The sequence below is a fragment of the Nerophis ophidion genome, linkage group LG16, assembly GCF_033978795.1.
Source record: "Nerophis ophidion isolate RoL-2023_Sa linkage group LG16, RoL_Noph_v1.0, whole genome shotgun sequence".
Lineage (NCBI taxonomy): Eukaryota > Metazoa > Chordata > Actinopteri > Syngnathiformes > Syngnathidae > Nerophis > Nerophis ophidion.
In genome coordinates, this window is record NC_084626.1 from 42,279,674 (window position 1) to 42,301,049 (window position 21,376).

General features: G+C 41.8%; 1 protein-coding gene across 1 annotated transcript in view; it reads left to right on the plus strand.

Annotated features, from left to right (window-relative positions):
- adamts9 (ADAM metallopeptidase with thrombospondin type 1 motif, 9) overlaps positions 1-21,376 on the plus strand; it is a 153,952-nt gene that overhangs the window by 51,679 nt on the left and 80,897 nt on the right. The window contains exons 10-14 of the mRNA XM_061875256.1: positions 2,289-2,430; positions 9,142-9,246; positions 11,592-11,737; positions 19,044-19,225; positions 19,320-19,456. Coding sequence (XP_061731240.1) covers positions 2,289-2,430; positions 9,142-9,246; positions 11,592-11,737; positions 19,044-19,225; positions 19,320-19,456 — 712 coding nt within the window. The remainder of the gene's footprint in view (positions 1-2,288; positions 2,431-9,141; positions 9,247-11,591; positions 11,738-19,043; positions 19,226-19,319; positions 19,457-21,376) is intronic.

Sequence of the window (21,376 nt, forward strand, 5' to 3'; positions counted from 1 at the left end):
TGAATCAACCCGCATCAGCAAATTAAAATGTATCTTACGAGGTAGTTTCAATTTTAAAATAATTCTTTTAAAAACATATTACCGTATTTCCTTGAATTTCCGCCGGGTATAAAGTATGCGTCTGACTAGAATTACTGCCGGGTCAAACTCGCTTCGCAAAATAATTAGCGCATGCTTAGTATTACCGCCGGGTCAAACTCATGACATCACTAGTGACACTTCCCCTGTCATCATTTTCAAAATGAAGGAGGCTGATTTCAATACCGGTAATTTGAAATCGCATAAAGGGAAGAACAGTAAGCAGCTATGTTTTATTGATATACCGTAGCTGCGTGTGTCAAATATGAGTCATTAAATGACTCCCGCTTCCTGGTGGTAGAGGGCGCTAGTGATCCTTCTTGCGACTACTCGGCTGCAGAAGAAGTGACAACGAGTGACGTGATATGTGCTGGGAACGGATATGACGCGGCGGAAGCACGGCGGACCTTTTTAGGATGTAACACCTATGTTGGCTATGTAAACAACCGGGCTGAAATAAAGCATGTTCCAGTACCAAATACCCAGTGTATTATTTATACAATAACACTTCATGGCGGCAGTGGTGGGATAAAGAGATCACCCCCGGAGCAGAACGGGAGGGGGAGTTGTCCGAGGGTAATTCTGTCGTCGCCCGAACGTGAGTACCCGAGCTAACTGATAGCAGCGGTCTGATAGCAGTTTTCTAAACTGGACTTTCAATCGAAGCAGGAGGTATTAAAGGAAGATCTCCATCGAGACAGAGAGACTTTTAAAACTGAAGAAAGATAAGGAAGACTTCTATAAACAAGTTATCGATGCTTTTGATCAGAAGGCGCTGGCATAGACTTCATTTATAAGTAAATGTAAGACCATAATAACTTTTTATTAAATGTGCTTTTCATGATGGTACCCTTACATCAGACTCAAATTTTTTTAAGCGCAGGCCTAAATTTACCGCCCGAGTTAGAAGAGATTTTAAGATAATTAGCGCCCCGGCGGCTATTCAAGGAAATACGGTAGCTAGCTTCTGGGGTCGGCCGAGCTCGTCTCACAAGATCTATAATCCCTTTAAATATCCTTCTTTAAAATGTCCATACAATTATATTTATATCTACAGCCTACTCAACACTTTGCTCTCCTTCTTTGTGGGTTTACAAAGTGAGTACCGCTGATTTCTCCGCTGGCCGGGTGTGGCTCTGCTTTCGTAAATCACATCTTGTGATTGGATACTCACTTGGGAGTGACAAGTAGTGTCCGAACACAGTCACGTTTAACGTAAGGCTATCTAGGTGGGCTACAGTCAACAACTCGTGATCTGATAGCAGTTTTTTAAACTGGACTTCCAATCGAAGCAGGAGGTAATAAAGGAAGATCTCCATCAAGACAGAGAGACTTTTAAAGCTGAAGAAAGATAAGGAAGACTTCTATAAACAACTTATCAATGCTTTTGATCAGAAGGCGCTGGCATGGACTTCATTTATAAGTAAAAGGTAATGACTATAATAACGTTTTATTTATTAAATGTGCTTTTCATGATGGTATACTTACATCACACTCAAAATTTTTTAAGCGCAGGCCTAAATTTACCGCCGGAGTGAGAAGACGTTTTAAGTTAATTAGCGCCCCGGCAACAATTCAAGGAAATACGGTAGCTAGCTTCTGGGGTCGGCCGAGCTCGTCTCACAAGATCTATAATCCCTTTAAATATTCTTCTTTAAAATGGCCGTACAATTATATTTATATCTACAGCCTACTCAACACTTTGCTCTCCTTCTTTGTGGGTTTACAAAGTGAGTACCGCTGATTTCTCCGCTGGCCGGGTGTGGCTTTGCTTTCGTAAATCACATCTTGTGATTGGATACACACTTGGGAGTGCCAAGTAGTGTCTAAACACAGTCACGTTTAACGTAAGGCTACCTAGGTGGGCTACAGTCAACTTAAAAATACAATTTTATTTTATGATCATGATTAATGTTAGACCAGCAGGACTGGGTCCTCAAGACGGTTGCAGCCCCCTTCCTTTTCTTTTAGGGAAAAGTCAACAGGCTAGTACCTGGCAGTTGTCCAAATGTTCCCTAAAAAACTCCCAGCAAGGCAAAACATTTTCCTCCTTTAAATTCACTCGCTGATGGTCAATGGGTTTTGTGTGCAAAGAAACAACCCCAGAATACATCTGTACTGAATGTTCTTTCTTGTCTGTTTGTGTCTTTTTTGTTGTCATTTTTTTTTTTTTTTTTCCTTTAAGTCATTTTATTTTCATTTCTTAATAGCACAGGCTATGGCGAGTGTTTGCTCGACGAGCCGGTTTCTGGGCCGTACGGTCTCTCGCAGCAGCTGCCTGGACGGATATACGACGTCAATAAACAGTGTGAATTGATATTCGGGCCGGGGACACAGGTGTGCCCGTACATGGTAAGTGTTATGATCCTTGGCTGCATTGCATATCTGCTACTTGTTAGGTCATTTTCTGCACAATCGCAGCACTGGAAGGCTGCACTACTTACCTACTGCTCACTAAGGGAACATTTATTTTGAAGGGGAACATTATCACCATTTCAAAAGGGTTAAAAACAATAAAAATCAGTTCCCAGTGGCTTGTTGTATTTTTAGAAGTTTTTTTCAAAATTTTACCGGTCCCGGAATATCCCTAAAAAAAAAGCTTTAAAGTGCTTGATTTTTGCTATTTGCGACGCGACTATCCATTTCCCTGTGACGTCATACAGTGCTGCCAATGTAAACAAACAACGGCGAATACCACAGCAAGATATAGCGACATTAGCTCGGTTTAAGCGATTCGACAGATTACGCGTGTATTGAAACGGATGGTTGGAGTATGAAAGTATTGAAGAAGAAACTGAAGCTATTGACGCTATTCATAGCCATAGCATGGCCGAATAGCTGCGTTAGCATCACCGGTAAAATGTGCGGACCAAACGATGAGGACTTTCGCATCTCGTGACACTAGAGCAACTTAAATCCATCGATTGGTAAGTGTTTGTTTCGCATTAAATGTGGGTGGAAGGAAACGTAATATAGTTGCAAATGCATCTGCAGGTTATCCATACATCTCTGTGCCATGTCTGCTTTAGCACCGCCGGTAAATAGCATGTTAGCATTGATTAGCCTAGCATGTTAGCATCGATTAGCTGGCAGTCAACATCAACAAAACTCACCTTTGTGATTTTGTTGACTTTATCGTTGCAAATGCATCTGCAGGTTATCCATACATCGCTGGGCCATGTCTGCTTTAGCACCGCCGGTAAATAACATGTTAGCATCGATTAGCATAGCATGTTAGCATCGATTAGCTGGCAGTCACGCCGCGACCAAATATGTCTGATTAGCACATAAGTCAAAATCAACAAAACTCACCTTTGTGATTTCATTGACTTTATAGTTGCAAATGCATCTGCAGGTTATCCATACATCTCTGTGCCATGTCTGCTTTAGCACCGCTGGTAAATAGCATGTTAGCATCGATTAGCTGGCTGTCGACATCAACAAAACTCACCTTTTTGATTTCGTTGACTTTATTGTTTCAAATGCATCATGCATCTGCAGGTTATCCATACATCTCTGTGCCTTGTCTGCCTAAGCACCGACGGTAAATAGCATGTTAGCATCGATTAGCGTAGCATGTTAGCATCGATTAGCTGGCAGTCAACATCAACAAAACTCACCTTTGTGATTTCATTGACTTTATCGTTGCGAATGCATCTGCAGGTTATCCATACATCTCTGTGCCATGTCTGCCTTAGCACCGCCGGTAAAAAGCATGTTAGCGTCAATTAGCATAGCATGTTAGCATCGATTAGCTGGCAGTCACACCCCGACCAAATATGTCTGATTAGCACATAAGTCAAAATCAACAAAACTCACCTTTGTGATTTCGTTGACTTTATGGTTGCAAATGCATCTGCAGGTTATCCATACATCTCTGTGCCATGTCTGCCTTAGCACCGCCGGTAAATAGCATGTTAGCATCGATTAGCGTAGCATGTTAGCATCGTTTAGCTGGCAGTCACGCCGCAACCAAATATGTCTTAGTACATAAGTCAACATCAACAAAACTCACCTTTGTGATTTCGTTGACTTTATCGTTGCAAATGCATCTGCAGGTTATCCATACATCTCTGTGCCATGTCTGTCATCGCCGGTAAAATGTGGAGACACTCCGGTACATTCAATGGGGGTCTGGCGGCAGACACTTTCGCATCTTCGGGCCAGTGGTGCAACTTGAATCCCTCCCTGTTAGTGTAAACTAAACAAAAGGCAAAACGAAGGGCGCGCTGATGGCGGAGAACAAACTTGGCTAATGAAAAAACAAAAGACTAGTACAAAGGCTACAAACTTTAAACATGAACAAAAACACTTGCACTGTGGCATGAATAGCAAAACTTACGTGGCGTGGATAAAAAAACGAACAGCATGGAATGTCATGAAGGATTTGAGGTACACGTGGGTAAAGTGGGAAGTTGCCAGGCCGACAACCTGGTAACTGTCGCTTAAATAGTAACTGTGATCATTGCAAACAGGTGTGAGGGCTGAGGACAGGGGCCTGACATGAAGGCCAGGGGAAAATTAAATGAGTTGGCATGGAAACGAAAACAAACCAGGAAGTGCAAAACAGGAACTGAGTGTCCAAAAAACACAACATGATCCATATGCGTGACAATTTTAAATTTTGCGTGAAGTATCCTGTTGAAAATGTTGCTGTATGATGACGTGTGCGCGTGACGTCACGGATTGTAGCGGACATTTTGATCCAGCCCCGATCCCAGCTATAAGTCATATGCTTTAATCGCATAATTCCACAGTATTCTGGACATCTGTGTTGCTGAATATTTAGCAATTTGTTCAATTAATAATGGAGACGTCAAAGAAGAAAGATGTAAGTGGGAAGCGGTGTATTGCGGCCGCCTTTAGCCACACAAACACAGCCGGTGTTTCCTTGTTTACATTCCCGAAAGATGACAGTGAAGCTTTACTATGGAACAGAGCGGTCAAGCGAACATGGTTCCCTACCACATGTCAACCGGCAGGTTTCGGTGAGAAAATTGTGGTAATAAGTTGGCTCTTAAGTGTGTAGTGAAGCATGTTTAGCTATTCCTCGTTCTGCAGGGATGATTGTAAGACATTTACTTCATTTGTCGCCATGGAGGCGAGGATTAGTGCAGGATTAGGATTAGAAGAAGCTAAAACACTGCCCATTGCGGATGGACCTTAGCCGCTAAATAGCTAGTCATGTTTTAAAGCACCTCTTCCTGTGAGTATTTCAGTGTTATAGATTCACCTTTATCGTTAGTTTTTAAACAAAAATGTGTCCATTATCCCCTTTTCTGTCTACACACTGTGTCTGCTTGTAAATACTCTGTGATTGTGCGCTGCCGAACATGCTCTTTTGTGTTTTTCACATATTTGCTAATCACTTACAGGTGATAAGTAGGGTGTTTAGAAGCAGGAGTGAAGCTATTGTAGGACTACACAAACCAAACAAGAAGTAGGAACAAAATAAGAGCGCAAAACAGGAAGTAATCCCTAAAGACGGAAATAACAGCCCAAAACTAAACAAGACATGACAACAAATTTTCACTTAAGAGGACTCCGATTGTCAGGAGGTTAAAGGTTAAACTTAAAGGCCTACTGAAATGAGATTGTCTTATTTAAACGGGGATAGCAGGTCCATTCTATGTGTCATACTTGATCATTTCGCGATATTGCCATATTTTTGCTGAAAGGATTTAGTAGAGAACATCCACGATAAAGTTTGCAACTTTTGGTCGCTAATAAAAAAGCCTTGCCTGTACCGGAAGTAGCAGACGATGTGCGCGTGACATCACGGGTTGTGGAGCTCCTCACATCTGAACATTGTTTACAATCATGGCCACCAGCAGCGAGAGCGATTCGGACTGAGAAATCGACAATTTCCCTATTAATTTGAGCGAGGATGAAAGATTCGTGGATGAGGAAAGTGAGAGTGAAGGACTAGAAAAAAAAGAAAAAAGAAACTAGATGGCAGAGCGATTCAGATTTTATTAGTGAAGTGAAGTGAATTATATTTATATAGCGCTTTTCTCTTGTGACTCAAAGCGCTTTACATAGTAAAACCCAATATCTAAGTTACATCTAAACCAGTGTGGGTGGCACTGGGAGCAGGTGGGTAAAGTGCCTTGCCCAAGGACACAACGGCAGTGACTAGGATGGTGGAAGCGGGAATCGAACCTGCAACCCTCAAGTTGCTGGCATGGCCAGTCTACCAACCGAGCTATGCCGCCCCACAATTAGACAAATTTACTAGGATAATTCTGGAAAATCCCTTATCTGCTTATTGTGTTATTAGTGTTTCAGCATTTTAGTGAAAGTCGGAGGGGTGTGGTGACCGCCAGTGTCTCTGAGGGAAGCCACGTTTTTTGATGAGGCGAAGCGAAGGCAGCCGTTGGGGCCGGGCTGAGATTTAAATTTTTTCCCCTCCTCCACGGTGGAAGCATCCCATGTTCGGGGGCGGCCGGTCGGAGGAGGCAAGAGAGTCCGCAGCTGCCTTTTTGACAGGTGCACGAGGAACGACGCAAACTTCGCTCATGTTTACATTAAGAGCCGACTTATTACCACAATTTTCTCACCAAAACCTGCTGTGGTAGGGAACCATGTTCGCTTGACTGCTCTGTTCCATAGTAAAGCTTCATGTCATCTTTCGGGAATGTAAACAAGGAAACACCGGCTGTGTTTGTGTTGCTAAAGGCAGCCGCAATACACCGCTTCCCACCTACATCTTTCTTCTTTGACGTCTCCATTATTAATTGAACAAATTGCAAAATATTCAGCAACACAGATGTCCAAAATACTGTGGAATTAAGCGATTAAAGCAGACTTATAGCTGAGATCGGTGCTGGATCAAAATGTCTGCCCAAAATTTTAAATTGCAATTTAGTAAACTAAAAAGGCCGTATTGGCATGTGTTGCAATGTTAATATTTCATCATTGATATATAAACTATCAGACTGCGTGGTCGGTAGTAGCGGGTTTCAGTAGGCCTTTAAGCAGAAACATGTCAAAATGAACAAAAAAATATCAATACTACAGTTTCCATCCATCCATTTTCTACTGCTTGTCCCTTTTGGGGATACATCCTGGACAATATTGGCCAATAGATGAGACCAAACCAATAACAACGCACTGTTCAGTATCGTGGCCTCTGATTGGCTCAGCCTCAAGCAGCATTACTATATTGGAATACAATAGTGAAAATGTGACTAAATGGTGTTATGTCATGTCTAGAGGGCTAAAAATTGTATTTAGAAGGTTGTACACATTTTATTTTTGTTTACGCTCAAACTATGAACATTTCCAACTTTGTGGAAATTCATATACAATATCTCATTTCAAACAATTAACAGCAATAAACGAAGCAGAAACATGTCGAAATGAACAAAAAAATATCAATACTACAGTATCCATCCATCCATTTTCTACTGCTTGTCCCTTTCGGGGATACACCCTGGACAATATTGTCCAATAGATGAGACCAAACCAATAACAACGCACTGTTCAGTATCGTGGCCACTGATTGGCTCAGACTCAAGCAGCATTACTATATTGGAATACAATAGTGAAAATGTGACTAAATGGTGTTATTTCATGTCTAGAGGGCTAAAAATTGGATTTAGAAGGTTGTAAACATTTTATTTTTGTTTACGCTCAAACTATAAACATTTCCAACTTTGTGGAAATTCATATACAATATGCTCGGTCATGTCCGGAAACAACAGCAATAAACAAAGCAGAAACATGTCGAAATGAACAAAAAAATATCAATACTACAGTTTCCATCCATCCATTTTCTACTGCTTGTCCCTTTTGGGGATACACCCTGGACAATATTGTCCAATAGATGAGACCAAACCAATAACAACGCACTGTTCAGTATCGTGGCCACTGATTGGCTCAGCCTTAAGCAGCATTACTGTATTGGAATACAATAGTGAAAATGTGACTAAATGGTGTTATTTCATGTCTAGAGGGCTAAAAATTGGATTTAGAAGGTTGTAAACATTTTATTTTTGTTTACGCTCAAACTATAAACATTTCCAACTTTGTGGAAATTCATATACAATATGCTCGGTCATGTCCGGAAACAACAGCAATAAACGAAGCAGAAACATGTCGAAATGAACAAAAAAAATATCAATACTACAGTTTCCATCCATCCATTTTCTACTGCTTGTCCCTTTTGGGGATACACCCTGGACAATATTGTCCAATAGATGGGACCAAACCAATAACAACGCACTGTTCAGTATCGTGGCCACTGATTGGCTCAACCTCAAGCAGCATTACTATATTGGAATATAATAGTGAAAATGTGACTAAATGGTGTTATTTCATGTCTAGAGGGCTAAAAATTGTATTTAGAAGGTTGTAAACTTTTTTTTTTTGTTTATGCTCAAACTATAAACATTTCCAACTTTGTGGAAATTCATATATAATATCTCGGTCCTGTCCGGAAACAATAGACAGCAATAACGAAGCAGAAACATGTCGAAATGAACAAAAAAATATCAATACTACAGTATCCATCCATCCATTTTCTACTGCTTGTCCCTTTTGGGGATACACCCTGGACAATATTGGCCAATAGATGAGACCAAACCAATAACAACGCACTGTTCAGTATCGTGGCCACTGATTGGCTCAGCCTCAAGCGGCATTACTATATTGGAATACAATAGTGAAAATGTGACTAAATGGTGTTATTTCATGTCTAGAGGACTAAAAATGTTATTTAGAACAGTGGTCCCCCAGAATATATATGTGTATTTTTTTTAATTTAATTGTATTTATTTTTTTATTTATTAAATCAACATAAAAAACACAAGATACACTTACAATTAGTGCACCAACCCAAAAAACCTCTCTTTTTCATGACAAAAAAAAAAAAAAGAATCCCCCCCAACCCCTGGAAACAACTAACAGCGATAAATGAAGGACGACTGTACAGGTATATCATGTTCCGGTTCTGTAGGTGTAAGATCCAGCTGTCCCAGTACTTTTGTTCAAAGATCTTTTATCAGAGAAGATGGTGTGTATTGTTGACAAAATATTAATGTGGTGTGTGTTTGCTGATAGACTCAGTGTCGGAGGCTGTGGTGTACCAGCCCAGAGGGTGCCCAGCGGGGGTGCAGGACACAACACATGCCGTGGGCCGACGGCACTGACTGCTCTCCTGGGAAGGTAAGGGTCACGAACAAATAAAAACCATCAGTAAGGTGAAAGGTCAAGCAAAAATATGTTTTTGGAAAGGGTAAATAATGACTGAGTGCAGGGTTTCCCGCAGCATTTTGTTGTTAAGGCAGACGCCTTAACAACAAAGTGCCACCGCCTAAACCAGGGGTCGGGAACCTTTTTGGCTGAGCGAGCCAAGAAGCCAAATATTTTAAAATGTATATCCTTAAGAGCCATTTAATATTTTTTGAACACTGTACACAACTAAACACGTGCATTTTCAAGTAAGACCAGCATTTCTAGAGTATAATAGGTGTCTTATTCTTTGTAATAACATTGTTATTCTGAAGCTAACTGTGGAGGGGGCGTGGCCTGCGGGCCTGCAGCGAAGCCGGGTGTTGCCAGGACCGGCCTCAATCAGCGTAGAAGGCCCACCTGGGCCTTGTTATCTAATCATCTGTCGCTCTGTTATAAGCAGCAACCAGGAAGAGAGACGGGGTTGGGGCTGGAGCCAGAGCGCGAGTGAGGACGAAAAAGAAAAAGACAATTGCTGGAAAGCAACTGAGAGACTTATTGAAAAATAAAACACGTTGTAAACCTGAAACAGGCGCTCATGTCGGTGCTTGGTGGTCTGAAGAACCCCCATGAGGGCAAGCCCCACACTAGCCGATAATAAATAAATCACTTCTTACCATTAACGCAACTTCTTGAACATAAAAAAAGCATTAGAATGTTTTATATTTTGAACGTTATTTTCAACACTGTGATTACATGTGGAATTATTCATTACTTATCGTGTTAAGCAATGTCAGCTCAGATTTATCCGAGAGCCAGATGCAGTCATCAAAAGAGCCACATCTGACTCTAGAGCCATAGGTTCCCTACCCCTGGCCTAAACTAAAGTCTTAGAAAAAAAAGAAAGGAAAAAAAAAAACTTTTTTTTTGTCCTGTCTAGCTTCTCAGGCAAATCATATACAGTGGGGCAAAAAAGTATTTAGTCAGCCACCGATTGTGCAAGTTCTCCCACTTCAAAGGATGACAGAGGTCTGTAATTTTCATCAAAGGTACACTTCAATCAATCAATCAATGTTTATTTATATAGCCCTAAATCACAAATGTCTCAAAGGACTGCAAAACCACTACGACTACGACATCCTCGGAAGAACCCAAATAAGGGCAAGGAAAACTCACACCCAGTGGGACGCCAGTGACAATGATGACTATGAGAACCTTGGAGACCGAAAGCTATGGATGTCGAGCGGGTCTAACATGATACTGTGAAAGTTCAATCCATAGTGGCTCCAACACAGCCGCGAGAGTTCAGTTCAAAGCGGATCCAAGACAGCAGCGTGAGTCCCGTCCACGGGAAACCATCCCAAGCGGAGTCGGATCAGCAGCGTAGAGATGTCCCCAACCGATACACAGGCGAGCGGTTCATCATGGGTCCCGACTCTGGACAGCCAGTACTTCATCCATGGTCATCGGACCGGACCCCCTCCACAAGGGAGGGGGGGACAGAAGAGAAAAAGAGAAGAAGCGGCAGATCAACTGGTCTAAAAAGGAGGTCTATTTAAAGGCTAGAGTATACAAATGAGTTTTAAGGTGAGACTTAAATGCTTCTACTGAGGTAGCATCTCGAACTGTTACCGGGAGGGCATTCCAGAGTACTGGAGCCCGAACGGAAAACACCGACAGGGAATCCAATCCTGCAGTGCCAGACGTGTCCCCCTGCTTAAGCAAGTGCATGTCCAGGCCCGTCTGAAGTTTGCCAGAGAGCACATGGATGATACAGCAGAGGATCGGGAGAATGTCATGTGGTCAGATGAAACCAAAATAGAACTCGTTGTGTTTGGATGAAGAAGAATACTGGGTTGCATCCCAAGAACACCACACCTACTGTGAAGCATGGGGGTGGAAACATCATGCTTTGGGGCTGTTTTTCTGCTAAGGGGACAGGACGATTGATCCGTGTTAAGGAAAGAATGAATGGGGCCATGTATCGTGAGATTTGGAGCCAAAACCTCCTTCCATCAGTGAGAGCTTTGAATGGTTGACCAAATACTTATTTTCCACCATAATTTACAAATAAATTCTTTAAAATTCCTACAATGTGAATTCCTGGGTGTACCTATGATGAAAATTACAGACCTCTGTCATCATTTTAAGTGGGAGAACTTGCACAATCGCTGGCTGACTAAATACTTTTTTTGCCACACTGTATTTCACCGTAAAATTTCTCCCAGATTAGCATCAAAGCAGATAGATGTGTAAAATGTCAACTTTTTCTGTTATTCGTCTGCATCCCGGTGCCAAATATCTTGTTTCTTTTTTCTCCCCTTCCTCTCCAAATGCAGCACTGCAAACACGGCCAGTGCATCGCCAAAGAGCACGACGCCACACCCGTGGAGGGGGCGTGGGGCGTTTGGAGTCCTTTCGGCACCTGTTCTCGGACGTGCGGCGGAGGGATCAAGATGGCAGTGCGCGAATGCAACCGACCTGTGTGAGCACTCGCCTTTGCAGTCACGCATGCCCGCTGAACCGTGTCTCCATTTTAAATGCCAAAGTCAATGTTCCGTACATCAAACCTCCTTCAGGGGAATTCTTTCCATAGCTAATGTTCACCAATGCTTTCTACGGTGGCCTATTTCAAAAAGGTTGCTTCCCGGTAATTACACTTATCACATTAAGTGCATTTCTGTTTTTGATAAGTCGTCGTAAGACAAGCAGAGAGTCCTGAGAACTTACTTATCAATTCTCAGAATTTGCGGGCTCTAGTAACTCCGCTATGGAGGTCGTTCATCAGTTTCCATTTATGTCAGGGGTCATTTTAAGAATACAATTTAAAAAAAATTAAAGTGGTATAGAAGAGCAAACAGGTGAAATGTAACAGGAAATGGTTGCAATGTTTACTCTAATAACACAAAGCTGCCATGCAGGCTGTTTCTTTCTTTAAAAAATAATAATGAATCAAAATCAATGTCATTTTGAATTATCTACCTATTCAAGGCACGTTAAATATTCCACTTTGAGATATTTTCGGGGGAAAATGTTGCGTATTTGGTGTTTTGGGCGGTATAGCTCGGTTGGTAGAGCGGCCGTGCCAGCAGCTTGAGGGTTGCAGGTTCGATTCCCGCTTCCGCCAACCTAGTCGCTGCCGTTGTGTCCTTGGGCAAGACACTTTACCCAGTGCCACCCACACTGGTTTAAATGTAACTTCGATATCGGGTTGCACTATGTAAAGCGCTTTGACTCACTAGAGAAAATGCGCTATATAAATATCATTCACTTCACTAAAAAACTGAGCTGTTTTTTTTTAAAGAAGGGCCTAAAACAAACAAACTATGTCAGGCTTGGGCTGTGGATGTTTGTGCTTCCTCGATGCAAGGATGATGTGGGACGAGTCAGGCATGAATGTTAGTACATTCATTTATTTAATAAACAAATAAACAACAAAAAGCGCTCACAATGGAGGAAGAAACTTGGCTAAACAGGACAAACGTGAAACAAAAACACCTGCTCGATGGCATGAAATGACGGACGTGAACTAAAGGACTTTGCACAAAAACAATTGGCTATGAATAATAATAAACGATAAACAAAGCTAGCACAATGGCATAAATACAAAAACTTACTTATCAATCCTCAGAATTTGCGGGCTCTAGTGACTCCGCTATGGAAGTCGTTCATCAGTTTCCATTTAAGTCAGGGGTCATTTTAAGAATACAATTTAAAACGATTAAAGTGGTATAAAAGAGCGAACAGGTGAAATGTAACAAAATTGTTGCAAATAAACAACAAAGCTGCCATGCAGGCTTTCTTTCTTTAAAAAATAATAATGAATCAAAATCAATGTCATTTTGAATTATCGACCTATTCAAGGCACGTTAAATATTCCACTTTGAGATATTTTCGGGGGAAAATGTTGCGTATTTGGTGTTTTGGGCGGTATAGCTCGGTTGGTAGAGCGGCCGTGCCAGCAGCTTGAGGGTTGCAGGTTCGATTCCCGCTTCCGCCAACCTAATTGCTGCTGTTGTGTCCTTGGGCAAGACACTTTACCCAGTGCCACCCACACTGGTTTAAATGTAACTTCGATATCGGGTTGCACTATGTAAAGCGCTTTGAGTCACTAGAGAAAATGCGCTATATAAATATCATTCACTTCACTAAAAAACTGAGCTGTTTTTTTTTAAAGAAGGGCCTAAAACAAACAAACTATGTCAGGCTTGGGCTGTGGATGTTTGTGCTTCCTCGATGCAAGGATGATGTGGGACGAGTCAGGCATGAATGTTAGTACATTCATTTATTTAATAAACAAATAAACAACAAAAAGCGCTCACAATGGAGGAAGAAACTTGGCTAAACAGTACAAACGTGAAACAAAAACACCTGCTCGATGGCATGAAATGACGGACGTGAACTAAAGGACTTTGCACAAAAACAATTGGCTATGAATAATAATAAACGATAAACAAAGCTAGCACAATGGCATAAATACAAAAACTTACTTATCAATCCTCAGAATTTGCGGGCTCTAGTGACTCCGCTATGGAAGTTGTTCATCGGTTTCCATTTAAGTCAGGGGTCATTTTAAGAATACAATTTAAAACGATTAAAGTGGTATAAAAGAGCGAACAGGTGAAATGTAACAAAATTGTTGCAAATAAACAACAAAGCTGCCATGCAGGCTTTCTTTCTTTAAAAAATAATAATGAATCAAAATCAATGTCATTTTGAATTATCTACCTATTCAAGGCACGTTAAATATTCCACTTTGAGATATTTTCGGGGGAAAATGTTGCGTATTTGGTGTTTTGGGCGGTACAGCTCGGTTGGTAGAGCGGCCGTGCCAGCAGCTTGAGGGTTGCAGGTTCGATTCCCGCTTCCGCCAACCTAATCGCTGCTGTTGTGTCCTTGGGCAAGACACTTTACCCAGTGCCACCCACACTGGTTTAAATGTAACTTCGATATCGGGTTGCACTATGTAAAGCGCTTTGAGTCACTAGAGAAAATGCGCTATATAAATATCATTCACTTCACTAAAAAACTGAGCTGTTTTTTTTTAAAGAAGGGCCTAACACAAACAAACAATGTCAGGCTTGGGCTGTGGATGTTTGTGCTTCCTCGATGCAAGGATGATGTGGGACGAGTCAGGCATGAATGTAAGTACATTCATTTATTTAATAAACAAATAAACAACAAAAAGCGCTCACAATGAAGAAACTTGGCTAAACAGGACAAACGTGAAACAAAAACACCTGCTCGATGGCATGAAATGACGGACGTGAACTAAAGGACTTTGCACAAAAACAATTGGCTATGAATAATAATAAACGATAAACAAAGCTAGCACAATGGCATGAATACAAAAACTTACTTATCAATCCTCAGAATTTGCGGGCTCTAGTGACTCCGCTATGGAAGTCGTTCATCAGTTTCCATTTAAGTCAGGGGTCATTTTAAGAATACAATTTAAAACGATTAAAGTGGTATAAAAGAGCGAACAGGTGAAATGTAACAAAATTGTTGCAAATAAACAACAAAGCTGCCATGCAGGCTTTCTTTCTTTAAAAAATAATAATGAATCAAAATCAATGTCATTTTGAATTATCGACCTATTCAAGGCACGTTAAATATTCCACTTTGAGATATTTTCGGGGGAAAATGTTGCGTATTTGGTGTTTTGGGCGGTATAGCTCGGTTGGTAGAGCGGCCGTGCCAGCAGCTTGAGGGTTGCAGGCTCGATTCCCGCTTCCGCCAACCTAGTCGCTGCCGTTGTGTCCTTGGGCAAGACACTTTACCCAGTGCCACCCACACTGGTTTAAATGTAACTTCGATATCGGGTTGCACTATGTAAAGCGCTTTGAGTCACTAGAGAAAATGCGCTATATAAATATCATTCACTTCACTAAAAAACTGAGCTGTTTTTTTTTAAAGAAGGGCCTAACACAAACAAACAATGTCAGGCTTGGGCTGTGGATGTTTGTGCTTCCTCGATGCAAGGATGATGTGGGACGAGTCAGGCATGAATGTAAGTACATTCATTTATTTAATAAACAAATAAACAACAAAAAGCGCTCACAATGGAGGATGAAACTTGGCTAAACAGTACAAACGTCAAACAAAAACACCTGCTCGATGGCATGAAATGACGGACGTGAACTAAAGGACTTTGCACAAAAACAATTGGCTATGAATAATAATGAACTATAAACAAAACTAGCACAATGGCATAAATACAAAAACTTACTTATCAATCCTCAGAATTTGCTGGCTCTAGTAACTCCGCTATGGAAGTCGTTCATCAGTTTCCATTTAAGTCAGGGGTCATTTTAAGAATACAATTTAAAAAAAATTAAAGTGGTATAAAAGAGCAAACAGGTCAAATGTAACAAGAAATTGTTGCAATGCTTACTCGTATAGACATGAAACAAAAACTTCTACGTAGGTCAGACTTAGACCTACATTTCATACACTGACATCCTTCAGCAAAAATCAACAGGAAGTTGGCAAAAAACCCTTCAAAACAAAAGTTTCAAAAAAAAAAGAAGTCATTTTTACCTCTTTGAGCTGTAATTTGACTCCCATAAAATGCTTCAAAACTCACCAAACAGGACACACACATCATGACTGGTGAAAATTGCGATCTAAGAAAAAAACATAAAACCCCCAAACTCCAAATTGCGCTCTAGCGCCCCCTAGGAATAAAACACTGACAAAATTGCTCTTGGGAAGAAAACACGGACAAAACTGCTTGTAACTTACGTCAGGAATGTTGTAGAGACATGAAACAAAAACCTCTATGTAGGTCTGACTTAGACCTACATTTCATACATTTACATCCTTCAGCAAAAATCAACAGGAAGTTGACAAAAACCCGTTCAAAACAAAAGTTTCTAAAAAAATGTAATTTTTACCTCTTTGAGCTGTAATTTGACTCCCACAAAATGCTTCAAAACTCACCAAACAGGACACACACATCATGATGACTGGTGAAAATTGCGATCGAAAATAAAAACCAAACCCCAAAACTCCAAATTGGGCTCTAGCGCCCCCTAGGAATAAAACACTGACAAAACTGCTCTTGGGAAGAAAACACGGACAAAACTGCTTGTAACTTACGTTAGGAATGTTGTAGAGACATGAAAGAAAAACCTCTATGTAGGTCAGACTTAGACCTACATTTCATACACTGACATCCTTCAGCAAAAATCAACAGGCAGTTGGCAAAAACCCCTTCAACACAAAAGTTTCTAAAGAAATATAATTTTTACCTCTTTGAGCTGTAATTTGACTCCCATAAAATGCTTCAAAACTCACCAAACAGGACACACACATCATGACTGGTGAAAATTGCGATCTCAGAAAAATAAAAAAACCCAAAACTCCAAATTGCGCTCTAGCTCCCCCTAGGAATAAAACACTGACAAAATTGCTCTTGGGAAGAAAACACAGACAAAACTGCATGTAACTTACGTTAGGAATGTTGTAGAGACATGAAACAAAAACCTCTATGTAGGTCAGACTTAGACCTACATTTCATACACTGACATCCTTCAGCAAAAATCAACAGGAAGTTGACAAAAACCCCTTCAAAACAAAAGTTTCTAAAAAAATGTCATTTTTACCTCTTTGAGCTGTAATTTGACTCCCACAAAATGCTTCAAAACTCACCAAACTGGACACACACATCAGGACTGGTGAAAATTGCGATCTAAGAAAAAAAAATAAAAAATCAGAATTGCGCTAGAGCGCCCCCTAGGAATAAAACACTGACAAAACTGCTCTTGGGAAGAAAACACAGACAAAACTGCTTGTAACTTCCGGTAGGAATGTCATAGAGACATGAAACAAAAACCCCTATGTAGGTCTCACTTAGCCCTACATTTCATTAATTGACACCCTTCAGCAAAAATCAACAGGAAGTTGGCAATTACCCCTTTAAAACAAAAGTTTTGTAAAAACCCGTCACTATCTTTCAAACATTATCTCCTCTGAGCGCGTTTGTTGTAACGGCTTCAAACTCGGACAGGAAAGAGATTGAACCCTTCTTACAGTATGCGATTTGAGCAAAATGCGTCAAAATATGTGGTTTCAGCCAGATCTAATCCAGATTGTACATTTGGAAGCAATCGACTTTAATAGGGATCCCGTCTCGGATTGTTTTCTTCTCCATTAAAAAGTCATTGATCAAACCTGGCAAGCATCACGATCAATATTACACAATCGTAAATCCAAGCCTTCAGTTTTATTGTACTTATTCCGTCTATGTCATGGGTGTCAAACTCTGGCCTGTGGGCCAAATTTGGCCTTCCGTTTAATTTCATTTGGCCCTTGAGGCAATATCCACTTAACATTAGAGCTGGCCCGCCGGTAACACCAAATTCACCGCTAATACTCATACTTGCCAACCCTCCTGATTTTCCCGGGAGACTCCCGAAGTTTAGTGCCCTTCCCAAAAATCTCCCTGGGCAACCATTCTCCCGATTTCCACCCGGATAACAATATTGGGGGCGTGCCTTAAAGGCACTGCCTTTAGCGTCCTCTACAACATGTCGTCACAAGCTCTCCGCTCATGTCTACGGTAAGAGCCGACTTATTACCACCATTGGGGCGGCATAGCTCGGTTGGTAGAGTGGCCGTGCCAGCAACTTGAGGGTTGCAGGTTCGATTCCCGCTTCCTCCATCCTAGTCACTGCCGTTGTGTCCTTGGGCAAGACACTTTACCCACCTGCTCCCAGTGCCACCCGCACTGCTTTAAATGTAATTTAGATATTGGGTTTCACTATGTAAAGTGCTTTGAGTCACTAGAGAAAAGCGCTATATAAATATAATTCACTTCACTTCACGTCCTCTTTTTCCTCCATGTAAACAGCGTGCTGGCCAAGTCACATAATATATGCGAATGCCACGCATACTTGGTCAACAGCCATACAGGTCACACTGAGGGTGGCCATATAAACAACTTTAACATTGTTAAAAATATGCGCCACACTGTGAACCCACACCAAACAAGAATGACAAAACACATTTCGGGAGAACACCCGCACAGTAACACAACAGAACAAATACCCAGAACCCCTTGCAATACTAACTTTTCCGGAACGCTACAATATACGCCACCCCCCCCCCCCGCGCTATCACCAAACCCTACTCACCTCATTCATATTTTATTTTCGAATTTATTAGCCCGTGGAAAAAGTCAATGCTGATATTTACCTCAGAAGGCTACAAATAAAAAAAGAGGCATTCATTTTTTAAATTCAATTTTATTTAATATACCACTGATGTATTTTTGTTTGTTTTTTGAAAGTTGATTTTGCACTATTACGTTATATAAGATCTGCCTGTTCCACGCCCTGCGATGAGGTGGCGACTTGTCCAGGGTGTACCCCGCCTCCCGCCCGATTGTAGCTGAGATAGGCGCCAGCGGCCCCCGCGGCCCCAAAAGGGAATAAGCGGTAGAAAATGGATGGATGGATGGATGGATGCCTGTTCCACGGAGAGCCGGAATACCCGGAGAGAACCCACGCAGTCACGGGGAGAACATGCAAACTCCACACAGAAAAATCCCCAGCCCGGGATTGAACCCAGGATCACACAGGACCTTCGTATTGTGAGGCAGATGCACTAACCCCTGTGCTGCCCTATATAAGCCTTGCTTGTTCAATATTCATTGCAAAAACTTGTTTGGGTCCCTATTAAAAGGTTCATTTGTTCAACCTTGGCCCGCGGCTTTGTTCAGTTTTACATTTCGGCCCACTCTGTATTGGAGTTTGACACCCCCTGGTCTACGTGTCTCCAACCAGGCCCAGGAACGGCGGCATGTACTGCGTCGGTCGCCGGATGAAGTTCCGTTCCTGCAGCTCCGAGCCGTGCTCCAAGCAGAAGAAGGACTTCAGGGAGGAGCAATGTTCCTCGTTCGATGGCAGACATTTCAACATCAACGGCCTACCTCCTAACGTTCGCTGGGTGCCCAAATACAGCGGAAGTGAGTCCCGCACCACGTTTGTTCCGTTTTCCTCATCGTGGTGTTTTGACTGGGTGACATGCAGTATTTGTTTTCCTCTCGTCTGTGTGGTCAGTCCTGATGAAGGACAGGTGTAAACTGTTCTGCAGGGTAGCTGGCAGCACGGCCTACTATCAGCTCAGGGACCGGGTCACTGACGGCACGCCGTGTGGACCCGATACCAACGACATCTGCGTCCAAGGCTTATGCAGGGTAAGTTTTTTTTCAACATCCTATACCGGGGATATTCAACTTAAAGGCCTACTGAAAGCCACCACTACTGACCACGCAGTCTGATAGTTTATATATCAATGATGAAATATTAACATTGCAACACATGCCAATACGGCCAATTTAGTTTACTTAATTGCAACTTTAAATTTCGCGCTAAGTATCCTGTTGAAAACGTTGCGGTATGATGACGCGTGCGCGTGACGTCACGGATTGTAGCGGACATTTTGTTCCAGCCCGAATCCCAGCTATAAATTGTCTAATTCCACAGTATTCTGGACATCTGTGTTGCTGAATATTTTGCAATTTGTTCAATGAATAATGGAGACGTCAAAAAAGAAAGATGTAGGTGGGAAGCGGTGTATTGCGGCCGCCTTTAGCAACACAAACACAGCCGGTGTTTCCTTGTTTACATTCCCGAAAGATGACGGTGAAGCTTTACTACGGAACAGAGCGGTCAAGCGAACATGGTTCTCTACCACATGTCAACCGGCAGGTTTCGGTGAGAAAAGTGAGAAAATGGTGGTAATAAATCGGCTCTTACCGTAGACATGAGCGGAGAGCTTGCGTCGTTTCTTCTGCAGCTGCGGACTCTCTTGCCTCCTCCCACCGGCCGCCTCCGACCGCCGGATGCCTAAACCTGTGGAGGAAGGGGGGGGGTAAAAAATCACACCCCTCCGACTTTCAGGTTGTACAGGTACGACCATATAATCTCACTAAAACACTAGTAACACAATAAGCAGATAAGGGATTTTCCAGAATTATCCTAGTAAATGTGTCTAATAACATCTGAATCGCTCCCACTGCCCTCGTCTATTTTTTTTTCTAGTCCTTCACTCTCACTTTCCGCATCCAGGAATCTTTCATCCTCGCTCAAATTAATGAGGAAATCGTTGCTTTCTCGGTCCGAATCGCTCTAGCTGCTGGTGGCCATGATTGTAAACAATGTTCAGATGTGAGGAGCTCCGCAACCCGTGACGTCACGCGCACATCGTCTGCTACTTCCGGTACAGGCAAGGCTTCTTTATTAGCGACCAAAAGTTGCGAACTTTATCGTGGATGTTCTCTACTAAATCCTTTCAGCAAAAATATGGCAATATCGCGAAATGATCAAGTATGACACATAGAATGGACCTCCTATCCCCGTTTAAATAAGACAATCTCATTTCAGTAGGCCTTTAATGTAGACACATAGAATCATTATACTGCTGTGATTATATGCATCAAGTGTTCATTCAAGGCTAAGGCAAAATATCGAGATATATATATCATGTATCGCGATATAGCCTAAAAATATCGAGATATTTAAAAAAAGGCCATATCGCCCAACCCTAATATGAATATCCCTATCCTATGCAGTAAGTTAAAGGGATGGTATCAGTCCGAACAGGCAGAAATTATATTGAAAATGTGTCTTATAGTCCAGAGTTGTTTGATATAGTACAGGGGTAGGGAACCTATGGCTCTAGAGCCAGATGTGGCTCTTTGGATGACTGCATCTGGCTCTCTGATAAATCTTAGCTGACATTGCTTAACGCGATAATTATGAATAATTTTGCTGGTAATCACAGTGCTAAAAATAACGTGCAAAACATAAAACATTCTCATGCATTTATATCTATCCATCCGTTTTCTACCGCACCTGTTCAAGAAGTCGCATTAATGGTAAGAAGTATTTTATGTCACGATTTGGTGGGGGGGGTTGCAGCTTGATGCGGGGTCGTTCTCCCAGGAAGTCTGACGGACTACTCGGGACATGGCATTTAGGTAAAAACGTGTAATTCTAACTAAAAAAATATACAAACAAAAATCGCTCACAGCGGAGGCACAACTTGGGCTAAAGAACAAAGCTAACCCATAAACAGACTAAGAACGTAAATCAAACAGAACTTACTTGGCATG